Here is a 15,254-nt window from a genome sequence, read left to right as displayed (position 1 = left end):
TGTGCTCCGTGCTCTGCTCTGCGATAGCTCAATTGCGCCACCTGGTGACTCTGGAGAGGAATGAGAACAAGCCGAAAGTAGAATCTCACCTCAAGGGGAGATGACGAGAAAACCTGGTCAAGAGTGTGTCCCTTGTTATGCGTAGGCCCCTGAAGATAAGGGATCAGTCCCAGCGGGGCCATAGCCTCTGAAAGTTTAATCGCGGCAGGGTCAGACGGATCATCCATCCGAAAGTTGAAATCCCCGGCCACGATGCAGTGTTCCGCTTTCAGGGCCAGTCCCAGCAAAACGGAGTCGAGATCTTCAAAAAACGTTCCAGCTGGACCAGGCGGTCTATATACCAGTAATCCCTTAACTGATTGATGCGGAGCCAAAGCGATAGAGAAAGCAAGGGTCTCAGAGCCGCGAATGTCATCCACTGGCAGGATAGTACAGGACGTGCCTTTCTTCATCACCAGTGCCACTCCACCTGGTTCAATAACAGGAAGTCCTTCTGGAAACCAAGAAGAGGGACACCACAGATCAGGAACGCTAGTTTGTGTAACAACCTTTTGCACTAAAAAGTAGCATGATTAAAAAAGTGATAAACCGCCATTTTCATTTGGTGGCAGACAAACTTGGGAACATACCACCCCCTATACATGCGTTCAGAAAGGGCAAAAAAGTACGAGGAAATGTAGTTAAATCCTTACCTCCAATTGAACCAAGGATCTCTCAAACTACCCTTTGGAAGAATCCACCTGTGGAGGGACATTTTAAGTGTGGCCATCATCCTCATCATAAAATCTTTATTCGGCTGTGGTCAACCATAAAAGAACACATCATTTCATAATAATAAAATACAGTACCAGAATCCAATATAAATACCATGAACAAGGAAACGACTGTAAGCGTAACACGCATCAGTAACACAATTAATGAGTATGTTTCAAAAATAATCACTGTGGGAAAAATAAGTAAGATAAAAAATAATTTTCCAATATTTCGTGTCCGAACTGCGGAAGAAATATGTTTATAAACCATCAAACAAGTGTACTCATCATGTAAAAGCTGAAGATGACACAGGGCAGCCCGACATTTTGTAATATCTAGAAATTTTAACAATGGTTTTAGAAAGGCACGTCTTTCATTAATATACAGATTACAAAAAAACCTGTGGGGCTATGCGAAGCTACGCAAAGTGGGCGACAAACTACGCCCACCTACGCACTTTGCGTAGCCCCACTACCCGCCACATGTCCCCCTCCCCTACATACCTAATTTTAGTAAATGGGCAAAGAAAAATAAATAAAAGGCACTTACCTTGTCCGTTGCGACCCGTGGCTCCCTCTGCTCGTTCACGCCGCCGTCTTGATAACCAATGCGCATGCGCGGCCGCCCGCGCATGCGCATTTCTCACGAGAAATGCTCATGCATACTCTGCACTCACAATGCACTTCCGCTATTCACCCTATACCTCACCCGGCAGTCACACAAGCACACTACTCATCCTGCACTCATGTGACACTTCACTCACCTGTCCCTCTCACTGCTAAATATACAACTCACTCAAACAAGCCCAGCAGTAATCATACATTAATTTGTCCCATTTTCAACTTGCATCCGCACCCAAATTCGTACAGCCACCGCACTCACCCTGCAGTCACTCCTCTCATCCTACTCTCACACTGTTGCATCGCTCACCGTGCACTCACATGGGCACTCTTGCCACCCACACAGTGCAGAGGGTTAATGTGCCTGCTACAAGGAATATGTACCATGCAGATCACAGAAAGGAGTGTGAGTAAACTATGAGTAGTGCTATAAAAAAGTAAATGTTTGTCAGAAAGGTGCTATAGAGAGATGAGGTGCAATGTTGGTGAGTGGTAGTGAGGGAATTCATGGAGAAGAAGGAAACAAGGGTGGGGCACCAAAAAAGACTGTTGCACCGTGTGCAACCAGTGTTAGGGCCAGCCCTGGCTGGGAGTATTAGACCTCCCTCCCCCAGAAGTTCTGGTCTAGTGGCTCCCCTGCTTCTGCAGATTAATATTATTTACATTTGTAGTGCGCAACTGTTACCAAAAGATGTCCTGGGGCTAATAACCATCTGCTGCCTGAAGGCAAATAAGAAACACACAGAAGAAGGAGAACCAGCCAAATGGGGTAACCTACAGAGCATAGAGGAAGGTTTTTATATCTTCCTAAAGGATAATCGATTCTTGGTGGAGCGAAGCAAAGGAGGGTGCAAGTCCCATAACTGCGCGGCCTGCACCAAAACAGTGAGACAGACAACTCATGCCTTCTTGAATTAGGGAACAATAAGCAGAGTGGCACAGGCTGAGAGGAGCATAGAGGTCCAACCCGTATGCCTAGTGAGGAGAGATGAGAGGATGAGAGAGGACAGCAAGGGAGTGTGGACACGCTAGAAGTGAGTGTGAGCCAAAGGTGAGGGCTTCTGTTAAAACAAAGGGGAGATGTGAAAGATGAATGGGGATACCGGTGAGGTGTAAGATACAAATAGACAAAAAGTTGAACGGAGAGATGAGTTGAATGAGAAGTGCTGAGGGGAACGGGTGGTGACGGGCCAGAGAGGCCATGAGATAAATGCGAGAGACTGTTAGAGATGAGGGCAGTGAAAAGACAGAATGGCAAAAGGTGATTAAAGGTGAAGTGAGAGGTTAAATGGGGAGAGTTCAGAAGTTGTAAAATGGGGTGAAAGAAAATGGCCTGCAAAGTGAAAGAGGGATCCAGGGTTGGGAGAGGAGAGAGGGATGGAAGGGATGGGGCGAGAGGAAAACTGCATGGGTAAACAGCTTAACTCTGCACAAAACCGCCAGGGTTTTAAGGGACCCCTGCTTCTCCCGGCCAGGGCCAGGTGAGCTTCTAATGTGGCAGCATGTATTCCTGCGGAGTGGAAGGCCCTTCACAAAGGTTGACTAGAAATCTTTCTGGTGTTAATTGCTGTATTTTGGTTAAAAACAGGTACTGATGGGGTGAAATCTTTCCTCAGTGTTACTGTGTGTAAAAAATGTATTTCAAAATAATGAAGCAATGCTATCCCAAAATACTAGGCATCACGTTTACGTTTTCTTCCCACACAATTTAGTCAAGACTGTTGCGTAATTTGATCCACAGCTGCCTCATAATTCCAGTTGCTCTGCATAAAGGTTTAGAATTTTTTGTCAGGAGGGGGTCCTTACACCTCAAAATGTTGACGGGGGGTCTCGGCATCCAAAAGTTTGAAGACCTCTGTTCTAAGGTGAGGAATCTGCAGTTAGAGAGTCTGGACCACAAATAGCCATACATGAGATAAATAACTTGCTCTTCCCCACCGTGGAGTGAACACAAACAAATGCGATTACAAATGCTCAGCCCACACACAAACACATTAATGCACATGCATGCACAGTAGGAGATACACACTTGTTCTCAAGTCTCATGGCCTCAAGTAAAACATCCGCCTGTATTTTAGAGACAGTCCCACCAGTCAATTTCAAATATAGAAGGATTGCCTTTTACAATAGAACCCTCCAGCTACAAAGCAGCTTCACTAAGCAGCGAATTATTTTCTTCTGTCTCATAAACTGCTCAAACATATCAAGACTATTACTCCACTTTGCTTTTATACCATAAGCACCAAACAAGTGGGCACAAAAGTACACCATAGAAGAAAACTGTTCTCACCCAGGCATATTGCAACATCAATCAATCTCAACGTGCAAGTTTATTTTTGAGGGAAAGGGCATTAGCAATATGCTTCAGGAAAATTGATTTGAGACATTCTCCCAGCCAATAAACTAACTGATTGTTTTTATTTATATATACTTTTCAGCCCTCTAAGACCCTCACGACGCCATTTGCCTCGAGTCATGCCACTTTCCAAACCAGGTATGGAATTTCCTTTTTGTCCTTGAGTTTAAGCAGTGTGCTTCATCTTGAAGCTATAATTACAATGAGCATTGCTGAAGCCAAAGTCTTGCGTTGCCAATTATCGTTTGCTTCCACTGTTTGCTTCGCCATTGTGGTGAATCATCGGCAAGGCCAGGAGTGGTGGGTGTATAAACACAACATGGTGGAACTTCGTAGAAGTACGGAAAATATTGTCCCAAGTTAACCTAATGTTATTTTCCATACTTATTTGTGTCTAGATAGAACATGGTGACTATCTGAGAAGTATAGAAAATGGTATGTCAAGATGGCCACCTGCAACTATTGGCAGTGCTTGCAGTGCACTTTTACAACCATTAGCAAAGCCGTATAGTGGTTACTGGTGTCCAGTTCACATCAGGCCGTGAGGGTCTCGGGGAGGAAGTGAAAGAGAAAGGTGGGGGAGGAGGAGAGGAGGGAGAGGTGGAGGGAGAAGAGAGAGGATCAACAATTGTTTGAGTTGGCTGAGGAAGAGGTCAGAGTGTGGGGTAGAGAGCAGCAAGGAGGAAAGGCGTGAAAATTTGAAGATGACTGGGGAGACAATGGAGGGCTGGAGAGGGGGATAGATAGGAGCAGAACATGCTGTCCAACAAGCGATACTGCTAAAATGCCTGCCATACTCGCAAAAAGAAAAATACTTCGATGATAAAAACATTGGAGGGATACCAATCAAAAAGCAAAGTGAGTCTTCAGTAGGGCAGAGTTTGGGCAAACCGAAAAATTGTGAGGAAAAGCATCACTTCAGGACCAGGAAATTGAAATTGGTGCCAGGAGACAGAAAAAGGACAGCGTAAAGTCAGTAGCTCAGTATAACATGTATTAACTGGCCGGTTGAGGCCTGATTGAATAGGTTAGCTGCAGCTCACAAACAGCCGCAATGGAGTAGCCATAAAATGATAATCCCCAATTTAGAACCACAGCTCTTATGGCACCAAGCAAGTAAGCACAACCTTCCCTAGTTCCCTTGTCTCTTCATTCCAAACATCTTTCCATCCTATCTTTCACCCTTCCATCCACCCACTGTTATCCACCATTTCAGCTTTACATTCTGTCATCCATTAATTCTTTCATCCATCTTTTTATCCTTTCATCATTCCATCTATCCATTGGCCATTCCATCCATCCATCGGCCATTCCATCCCGTCACCCATACATCCATCATTTAACTTATTTATCCATCAATAAAGGCTTTAATCCACCAATCTCTCCATTTGCCAATCCATACTCTCAGATTTCCATTTACCCTGTCCTCTGTTCACTCATTCATCCACCTATCTATTGACCCATGCTTTTACCCATCAATCATTTTTATCTACCCATCCTATCATCGTTCCTACCTTTCTTTCACCTTTCCTTCCTTTCAGCCTTCCATCCTTTTTTCTTTGTCTATCGAACCATCATTTTTGATGCTTCCTTGTAGCTTAATTACACGTTTTAGTCTGCCAGGTTGCAGACAGAAGAGGCCCATAAACAACCCTATCCCCACTGTAGATGCTAAAGTGGGGGGTTCATGAGGCCCCTGAGCAGCAGTTTCAGGGGAGCTTAGAGCACGAGAAAAGAGGCAGAATTGGGTGGTACCAATTAACTGTCTCCTGGGACGACAGCAACAACCTCGCTTGTTTCGTAACATTTTTGTGTTAATCCCTTGGTAATCTGGGAATTCCTTGCATGTAGTTCGAGCCACCCTACTAGTTGAGGCCAGACTCAGTGGAGACTCTGTTGGACTCATTTTCTGAGTGTGTAGTAAACTACGTCTTGTATCTCTTCTATACCTGCCAATCCTTGTGGTGCTGCTCTTAGTGTATTTGTTTGTCAGCACTAAAAATGTTTGGAGAGTCCGGGTCCAAACTGTATAGTGCACCTAAAACCTGACATTTCCACCTTCTGCCTGTCTCTTCGTTTCATCTACTATATGATTGTACCAACCCACATATTCTGCCTGCAGCCATTCTTTCTTTGCACAGTGACTCTTCTTCTTTGTCCCTGTCCCCCTTCTCATAGGATCCCATCACCACCTCTTTTTTTTTTAAAGCAATACTCCATAGGGTGTGCGTCTCACCCCCGAGTGAGGTATTTTTCTGCCATAACCAGACCTTCCAGGATTTCGCGATTTTGCGATTTCGCGGTTTGCCGCGAAATCGGCACTTTTGTAAAAATGCCGCGATTTTTACAAAAGTGCCGCGAAATCGGCACTGCTTGGACCGCGGCTGCCTTTAGGTGTTATTGAAGGAGCTGCAGCTTGGAAACTGGGATTATGATGGAGTCTCGGACTGACAGACTGTGCGACGATGGAAGTGGGCCATCGTTGTACATCTAAGAGCCAGCTCACGTCATGAATGTAGTGTATGCTAGTACCAGTAGGATCAAAGTAGTCTGGCATATTTCTTCTGAAGGTCAAAAGAGCCCAATCCAAAAACCATGGCAATGCATGAGACAAGGCACACTTCTTTTGGACCTTCAACAACAAATCAGCACTTTCTTTAACTTGGGTCCACCTTTAAAAATGTGAATAACCAAAAAGTCGTGAAATTGCAAACCCATGACACATATTGCTCAGTGGAAAAAATTGACTTCTTATATGCCTGCCCTCTCTCCTTAACCCAATCTTAAACATATGCAACAGCCTAACTGTTGGTTCTTCAGCCGCTTTGAACTGAACACGACTCGTAACGGATTCCTGTCTATATTTTCCTCATCTCAATGACAAAAGTAATTTCATACTGTATAAGCTACAGCTTTATATTTTTAACTGTTTAGGGCAGGGCCAACTACCAAATGGCAGATGTGAAAACACCCCAAATGGACATCTCCAAGAGGGGACGTCGTGATAAATCCCTTAGGTTAGCAACTCAGGAGAATGAATCACTTGTGACCGGAATATTATCAAATTGAACAATAATACAACAATGACAAGCCGAATTACCATAAGGGATACACGTATTAAGCCACAAAGTAAGCAATAAATCAACAAAAGAGACATTGTTGACCTCTCTTTGAACCCAAATGATGAATAGAAGGAATTGACAGGGTACCTATATGAAGTCCTGCCCAAGAAGGGTCTGGGGGAGGGAGACGGGAACGGGGCAGCACTTCATAGCATTGTATGCAGACAACCTCTTGATATTTTTACGTAACATGGCAGGTGAACTGCGCGGAACGCGCAACATGCTGGCCCGATTCACCACTGTATCTGTCCTTCTAGTCAATTGGCAAAAATCCAGTTTATACCCAATGGTGCCTGATACTCCCCGCCGCTTGTTCTAGAACACTTGAGGTGGGAACCTAACTGCCTACAGTACCTTGGAGTTAAAACATATCACGGAGTGATAGACTTACTGGAAGGCAATGTGGGTAAGAAGGTAAGTGTGAGAAGCTGGCCTGGTATATGATGTTCACTATTCAAGTGAGCACCTTGCACCAGTCCAAACAACCCTTATGGTGATGGTTGTAAAGTCAACCTTATAGACCAGCTATCCTAGAGGTAGCATGGACAAAGCAGTCTTTGGATTAACTCAAAAGGGCATGTGAAGCCAGCTGTTTTATATCAAAAAAGGGGGGGAAGGGGCGGATCACGTCAAGATCCTAGGGCTCAGTTTACCATTCAAGGACCTCAGAATGGAAGGTCCAGCCACAGTCGGAGCGCAAAGGGACAATGTAAGGCAAAGACAGACTCGGCTGTTCCTATCGAATAGAGAGTTATAGGAGGTAGAGATACGGTCACAAAGGGAGAGAAGGTAGTGCTCAGTGGAGGGCTACCCTGGGTATCCAATATATTGGTATTAATGGCCTCACACACCCTTGCGAGTGTCATGCTTCATCATTGGCGGTTGCTCCTCGTCGGGCAGGTGGTGCAATGCCCCACGGGCTCACCTCACTGCACTATGCAATAGCACTAGCACATAGCACTAGCGTGAGGCATTGCACCGCCTGCCCACTTGTGGGACACCCCCGCGCCGCACGGCCACCAGCTGCTGCGTGTGCCCCTTGCCTGCCTTGCTGCCTCGCCGCCGGCCTCGCTGCCGCCTTGATCGCTCCCCATTGGTTTTTGCCATTGTTTTGCCCTCCATTTGTGCTTGTGTTTTCTTGTGCCGTGACATCGTTTCTCTAACTGTTTTTGCCGTTGTTTTGCCCTCCATTTGTGCTTGTGTTTTCTTGTGCCGTGACATCGTTTCTCTCACTGTTTTTGCCGTTGTTTTGCCCTCCATTTGTGCTTGTGTTTTCTTGTGCCGGGACATCGTTTTCCTTGCTGTTTTTGCCATTTGTTTTGACCCTCCTTTTGTGCCTGTTTCATTTGGTGGAGTCCCTGTGCTGTGTTCAGTTTCCTTCCTGTTTGCCCGCCTACCTCGCCGCCCTCCGCTCTCCCTCCCCGCTTCCCGCTTCCCGCCACCGCCATTTGCCCGCCCCTTTTCTCTTCTGTTCCCTCCCCGCTCCCGCCTCCCAGCTGCTCCGCCCACCCGCACACTTCGCCTTAAATGGCGACCGTGCGAACGCGCAGCGGTCACGCGCAGCGGGCGCGCCGATTGTGCGCCGAAGGCGCGCCAAAGGTAAGCCCGTCTGCGCCCGTCCGCGACCGACCCGCGCCCAGCGCCAGGACCCCTGGCCCACGAAGACCCCGACCTACCCGCCTGACGTACTCCGCCGCCACCCTCATCGCACTCGACACCGGCCGACTTCCAGAATGCCACCAAGCCACACCACGACGCACCCACGGACCTTTCAGCTGCCACGCCTGCAAATTCTCCTGCATCCGGACCTGCCTCGCACCAGCACCCGCCAATTCAAACACCAGCAGCACCCACCTCAAGTGCATCCTGCTCAACACCCGCTCCGTCCACAGACACGCCATCGAACTCTGGAACCTCCTAGACGCCACAGCCCCTGATGTTGCCTTCATCACGGAGACCTGGATGAACGCCTCTTCAGCTCCTGACATCGCCATCACCATCCCAGAGGGCTACAAGATCGTCCGGAGGGACCGCAACGCCAACCAGATGGGAGGAGGCATCGCCATCATCCACAGGAACACCATCCGTCTCACGACCAGCACCGACAACACCCTGACCAGCGCCGAACACCTGCACTTCCAGATCCACACCAACCCGAACACCACCCTCAGAGGCACCCTGATCTACCGACCCCCGGGACCACGCACCCCATTCAGCGAGGACATCGCCGACTTCGTCAGCCCGCATGCCCTCCCCTCCGCTGACTACATCCTCCTGGGAGACCTCAACTTCCATCTGGAGAACAACAACGACCGCAACACCAGCACCCTGCTCGACAACCTCGCCAATCTTGGACTCAAGCAGCTGGTGTCCACCCCCACCCACCTCGCCGGACACACTCTCGACGCAGTCTTCTCCTCCAGCACAGACATTAACTTCAGCCACGCCACAGAGCTTCAATGGACGGACCACAGCTGCGTCCACTTCACCTTCAAGAGAACGACGACCCACCACCACCAGCAACAGGCCGCCCGCAGAAGCTGGAACAAGATCACAGCAGACCAGCTCGCCACCTCCCTGAGCCAGCACCCTCCTGCCAGCTCAGCGAACCCCAGCCAGGCCGCCGACAACCTCACGAAGTGGATCAGCAACTGCGCGGACGAGCTCGCCCCGCTGAGGACCCCGCCCAGCAAACCCGGCAGCAAGAAAGCCCCGTGGTTCACCGACGAACTCGAGAGCTCCAAGAAGAACTGCCGAGCCCTCGAGAAAGTCTGGAGAAGGGAACCTACACCGGACAACAGGACCACCCTCAAGCAGGCCACTCGGAAGCACCACCAGCTGATCCGCGCCACCAAGAAAACTGCATTCAAGGACCGGCTGGACAACAACGCACACAACAGCAAGGAACTCTTCAACATCGTGAAAGAGCTATCCAACCCCAGCGCAGGAAACAACGACATCACCCCATCGCAAGACCTCTGCAACTCCCTCGCTTCATACTTCCACAACAAGATCGCGGACATACACAACAGCTTCAACAACCAACCAACACACACCATGACCGAACAACCACCCACCACCACCCTCCATGCCTGGACCCCGATCAGCACCGAAGACACCATCCGCACGATGAACTCCATCCACTCTGGATCACCAACCGACCCCTGCCCTCACCACGTCTTCAACAAGGCCGACGCTGTCATCGCACCCCACCTGCGAGACATCATCAACACATCCTTCAACACCGCCACCTTCCCTGAGAGCTGGAAGCACGCCGAACTCAGCGCTCTACTCAAAAAACCAACAGCGGACCCCACCGAACTCAAGAACTACCGCCCCATCTCGCTCCTCCCGTTTCCAGCCAAAGTCATCGAGAAGACCGTCAACAAGCAGATGGCCGCCTTCCTCGAGACGAATGGATCCCTCGACCCTTCACAGTCCGGCTTCCGAGCCAATCACAGCACCGAGACCGCCCTCATCGCCGCCACCGATGACATCCGAGCCCTGATGGACAACGGAGAAACAGCGGCCCTCATCCTCCTAGACCTCTCCGCGGCATTCAACACTGTCTGCCACCGCACCCTAGTACAGCGTCTCAGCAACGTCGGAATCCAGGACAAGGCGCTGGAATGGATCATCTCCTTCCTCGACGGAAGAACTCAGAGAGTCCGCCTACCACCGTACAAGTCAGAGGCCTCCGAAGTCATCTGCGGCGTCCCTCAAGGATCCTCTCTGAGCCCCACCCTCTTCAACGTCTACATGAGCCCCCTCGCGGCCATCGCACGCCAACACAACCTCAGCATAATCTCCTACGCCGACGACACCCAGCTGATCCTCTCCCTGACCAACGACCCCGCCACCGCCAGAGCCAACCTACACGAAGGGATGAAAGAGGTAGCCGAGTGGATGACGACCAGCCGCCTGAAACTGAACTCTGACAAGACGGAGGTCCTCATCCTGGGCTCTTCACCCTCCGCCTGGGACGACTCCTGGTGGCCTCCCGCCCTGGGCACCGCACCCAAACCGACAGACCATGCACGCAACCTGGGCTTCATCCTGGACTCCTCCCTCTCCATGACCAGGCAAGTCAACAACGTCTCCTCGGCATGCTTCAACATGCTACGCATGCTACGGAAGATCTTCTGGTGGATCCCCACCGAGACCAGGTAGACCGTCACCCAGGCCCTCGTCACCAGCCGACTGGACTACGGCAACGCCCTCTACGCCGGTACCACCGCCAAGCTCCAGAAGAGACTCCAGCGGATCCAGAACGCCTCAGCCAGACTCATCCTCGACATCCCACGAACCAGCCACATCTCCGGACATCTGAGAGACCTTCACTGGCTCCCCGTCAACAAAAGAATCACCTTCCGCCTCCTCACCCACGCACACAAAGCCCTACACGACCAAGGCCCGAGCTACCTCAACAGCCGCATCAACTTCTACGCTCCCAAACGCCACCTCCGATCAGCCAACCACGCCCTCGCCGCCGTCCCCCGCATCCGAAGAGCGACTACAGGAGGAAGGTCCTTCTCCTACCTGGCCGCCAAGACCTGGAACTCCCTCCCGGCCGACCTGCGCCTGACCCAAGACCACCTCTCCTTCAGGAAGAAGCTGAAGACCTGGCTGTTCGAGCAGTAGCGGCACCCCCCCATCCCCAGCGCCTTGAGACCCTACGGGTATGTAGCGCGCTCTATAAGTGTCACTGATTGGTCACTGATTGATTATCCGGATCCCGGTAGGTCGGGTAGGCAGACGGTGCTGACCAAGGCAGCAGGAACCTTAAACCCCTATGGTTCTTTCCCCTTGAAGTAAAACCTACCGGGTACTGTTGACACCTAGACACTTTGACTATTAGGCAAGAGTTGTCCAATACAGGTAGTACAACCTTTAAACTGACACTTATCTAGGTCATGTTTTTTTAGGATAGATGTTAACCACTAGGTCCTGAAGAATCGCAGTCGAAGGGCAAAGCGAGAAACATGTTGACCTCACGATAAAATCTGTAGTCCTGGATCGACACATGGAATCCTAATTTCCAGTGATCATAGGCTACCCACTGTTTTTAACTGTGACAGGGGACCCCCAGAATAAATTGATCTCAGGTACCTCATGTCATATTTTAACTCACTTACCTACACTATCCGCTCCTTTCTGGCCCCTCACCCGCACTTCACCCGAGGCAGTTGGTAAAAAGATCTCCGTTAAAGAGCCCCTCTTTGAGGTGAGCCCGTGGGGCATTGCACCGCCTGCCCGACGAGGAGCAACCGCCAATGATGAAGCATGACACTCGCAAGGGTGTGTGAGGCCATTAATACCAACATATTGGATACCCTGGGTAGCCCTCCACTGAGCACTACCTTCTCTCCCTTTGTGACCGTTAGCCCGCTGTTTTACCATATGCAATCCCTTTAATACCAAATGAAAGGACACCACACAGGATATATATTCAAAATATATATGTATTTATTTCTAAACAAATCCCCTGAACTCTTTATGAGCACAGAAGCACAAGCGCAAAACAAGTAACTTAACAGAATATACAAAAGTTGCACAAATATGGATAGGCTGGGGTGGCCCGCTAAACCATATACTAAGAAAGTTGGTATAAGTTCCATGTCACAAACAATGGTAAGGCCTAGGGCCTTGGGAATTGCTGGGGCTACACTGGACTAATGATAGTTAGGGAGCAGGAGGCCCACGGGATGCGTGTGCAGTGTCTAAAAAGGCACACGCGTTCACACATAGAAGTCAATGTGTGCGTAAAAGTTATAAAGTTAAAGGTTTGGGAGTCTTCCGACTGGATTAGAACTTAACCACTTGAAACTAGGACACTAGGAGTGTAAACTTCTACAGGAGCACCGTAGTACTCTGGAGTTCTGGACTTTTTGGTTCCGTCCAGAGGTGTCAGGGAATAACACCCAAAGACCCCGGAGTTCCACCTGCCTTGGTGCACAAATGAACAGAAACACGGGCTTCTCGATGGTGGCGTCAAAGACCAAAGGTTTATTACTGCAGGGACACAGAAGTCACAGAAACTACGCATGGGCAGTAACTAGGAGCCTGTTCGATTTGTACAAAGAGGGTTGCTCCTTATATACTAAATTTTGGCCTTCAGGCGAATTCTTCACATGTTAGTACATTCCCAAACCTTTGTGTCATGAACAATAAATATTTTGGTGTACCCAGGAATCGTCGACAATATCTGATGTCAAAACATTATAAACGAGGGGTTCCCACTTTTCCATCATAATCCCATGTCAACTTTTCATTCAAGACCCGGACCGCCTCATCGTAAATTTCGTTACCTCCCCCTAATAAAAGCCCAGAAGGAAAGGAGCAGAGCCAGGTGTACAAGATAGGAAAGCAGGATAAGGGGTGTTTGTGGGTTGTAAATGGGCAAGGCTACCGGCTTCGGCCGCCTAATCGTGATCAGGACAATGGACACGAAGACCAGTTTAGCAGGACTGGCCTCTGGCAGAGAAGGCAGCCTTTGTCGAGTCATGCAGCTACAGCGTGATCTGGTTTGAGGTGTACGTGTCATGAAAGAGGTGAATCTCCGGCTAAGGCTATGTGTCCTTAATCGAAATGAAGTGATCAGAGGTTATTGCGTATGTGAGGGCAAGAAACACAAAATGGCGGCCATGATCTAAGATGGATGCCGTGGGTAGATCAGAAATATGTTTATAAAAGGAGTGCTCTTGCTCGTAGCGTAGCGAAAACACCAGGATATGCTAAATGGATCATTTGCGGTTCGCTGATACCAATATTATGTATTTCCGACAATATTGAAAACACGGGTTCAAATCGTCACGGAACCTCAACTCGCGTTACCTAACCCACAGGCAGCGGGTGCATAGGTCCCAAAGTGTGTTGGGTTTCGTCGTGGAGATCTATGGAGCCTTGGAGAAAAAATGCTGCAGGCGGCCAGAAGAGAAGAGTCCGGGTGGATCCAAGGGTGGATCGAAGATGTAGAAGACCTGAAAGCAGCAGGGACAGAGTCTGGGTCACTAGCCAGTGACCAGGAAGGAACCAGGAAGGAACCAGGCGATGTCAGGATGCGATCAGGTGCTGATGGGAAGCTTGTCTCTGCAGCCACGTGGACCAGGAGGCGTCGACGACAACCAGGAGTCAGGCACAGACTGTCCCACAAAGGCTCTCGCTGTTGGCGGTGTCGGCTTCAAGATTGAAGGCAACAAGCCTTGGCAAAGGCAAACCACCCAGGAATCGATGTAGGTTTCTGGCTGCTTCTTTTGAGGGAAGCAAGGGCCAGTCTGGAGCAACCAGACCAGCGGTGGAAATTCAAAGTATCGTTGCCAAGATGGCCACTAGCCAACGGGCAAGTGACCGGGCAGACGCGTCAGGAAAATGCAAAAGGGCCCCACGCAGAACTCGTGGAGTGTGCAGGGCTGATCTTCGTTGCAGATGCTGCTCGGGGCTGGGGCTTCTCAATCCCCAATGCACAGCTTCAAGGGGGCCTCAGGTGCTGCACAGTTAGCAGGTCGCAGACTTTTCAAGATGGCCGGTCCCACATCTCTCGACGCCTCCGCGGGTCTCAGCTTTGCAGGGACTGTGGACCGGGCTGTTGGATGTCTGGGAATCCGGTTCTTGTCAGGCTCTGGGCTCCGGGCGGGAGGCGGGAGGCGGCGGCAAAGCAAGTCGTCGATCGCTGGATGGTGCCTGCTTGTGCAGGGTGGTCACTCCTTGACCACAAGGGAGATTCTTCAGTCGTCTTCTTCAAGTAGATCGTCAAAGGGTCCAGTGTTTCATTTCAGAGTTTCAGTCAGGATTGATCTAAAGTCTTGGGGCACAGCTCCTACCTATATACCGAATCCAGGGGCTGGGTTACCTGCTAGGTCCCTCCTATGGGTGGGACCAGGGAAGGGGTTGGTTACACCCCTTTCCCTTTTTTCCAGTTTCCCACCAGAGCTGGGGCTGGAAAGCCCCAGCACCGGTTTGAACCTGCCTATGCATGGGACACCTTGTGTGCCCCAGGCAGTGTCTCCTTTCTTTCAGCCCTCCTTGCCCTAATTCACAAAATCCTGTCTGGGGTGGTGCTAGCACCTCCCAAGACAGGAAACCTATTGTCCAAGCCTCCCTCGCTGGAAGGACTCCCAGCAGCAGGAGGTCAGACTTGTGTCTGTGGCAGCAGCGTCCATTTTGTGATGCTGAGGCTTTGGTTAACTTTAACCAGGAATAGTAGGAACAACATGTTTTCTCCCTCTAGAAGGGTGGAATGCTACCCCCGTCGCCAGGACTGGCGAGGGGGTAGTATTCCAAATTGTATGACACCTTACTCGACATGTTTTGATAAAGCCAAACCATAGTTAGCATACAACCACGAGGATTATAATGCACTTAAGAGTATATGGTATGGCAAAATCCTAAAACAGCTATAAGGAC

General features: G+C 49.8%; 1 protein-coding gene across 1 annotated transcript in view; it reads left to right on the top strand.

Moving 5' to 3' along the window:
* KIF1A (kinesin family member 1A) overlaps positions 1-15,254 on the top strand; it is a 2,508,766-nt gene that overhangs the window by 1,552,695 nt on the left and 940,817 nt on the right. The window contains exon 32 of the mRNA XM_086944020.1: positions 3,812-3,867. Coding sequence (XP_086800146.1) covers positions 3,812-3,867 — 56 coding nt within the window. The remainder of the gene's footprint in view (positions 1-3,811; positions 3,868-15,254) is intronic.

Source organism: Lissotriton vulgaris, chromosome 11 (assembly GCF_964263255.1).
Source record: "Lissotriton vulgaris chromosome 11, aLisVul1.2, whole genome shotgun sequence".
In the NCBI taxonomy this organism is placed as follows: Eukaryota; Metazoa; Chordata; class Amphibia; order Caudata; family Salamandridae; genus Lissotriton; species Lissotriton vulgaris.
This window is presented reverse-complemented; position numbering and strand designations above follow the sequence as displayed.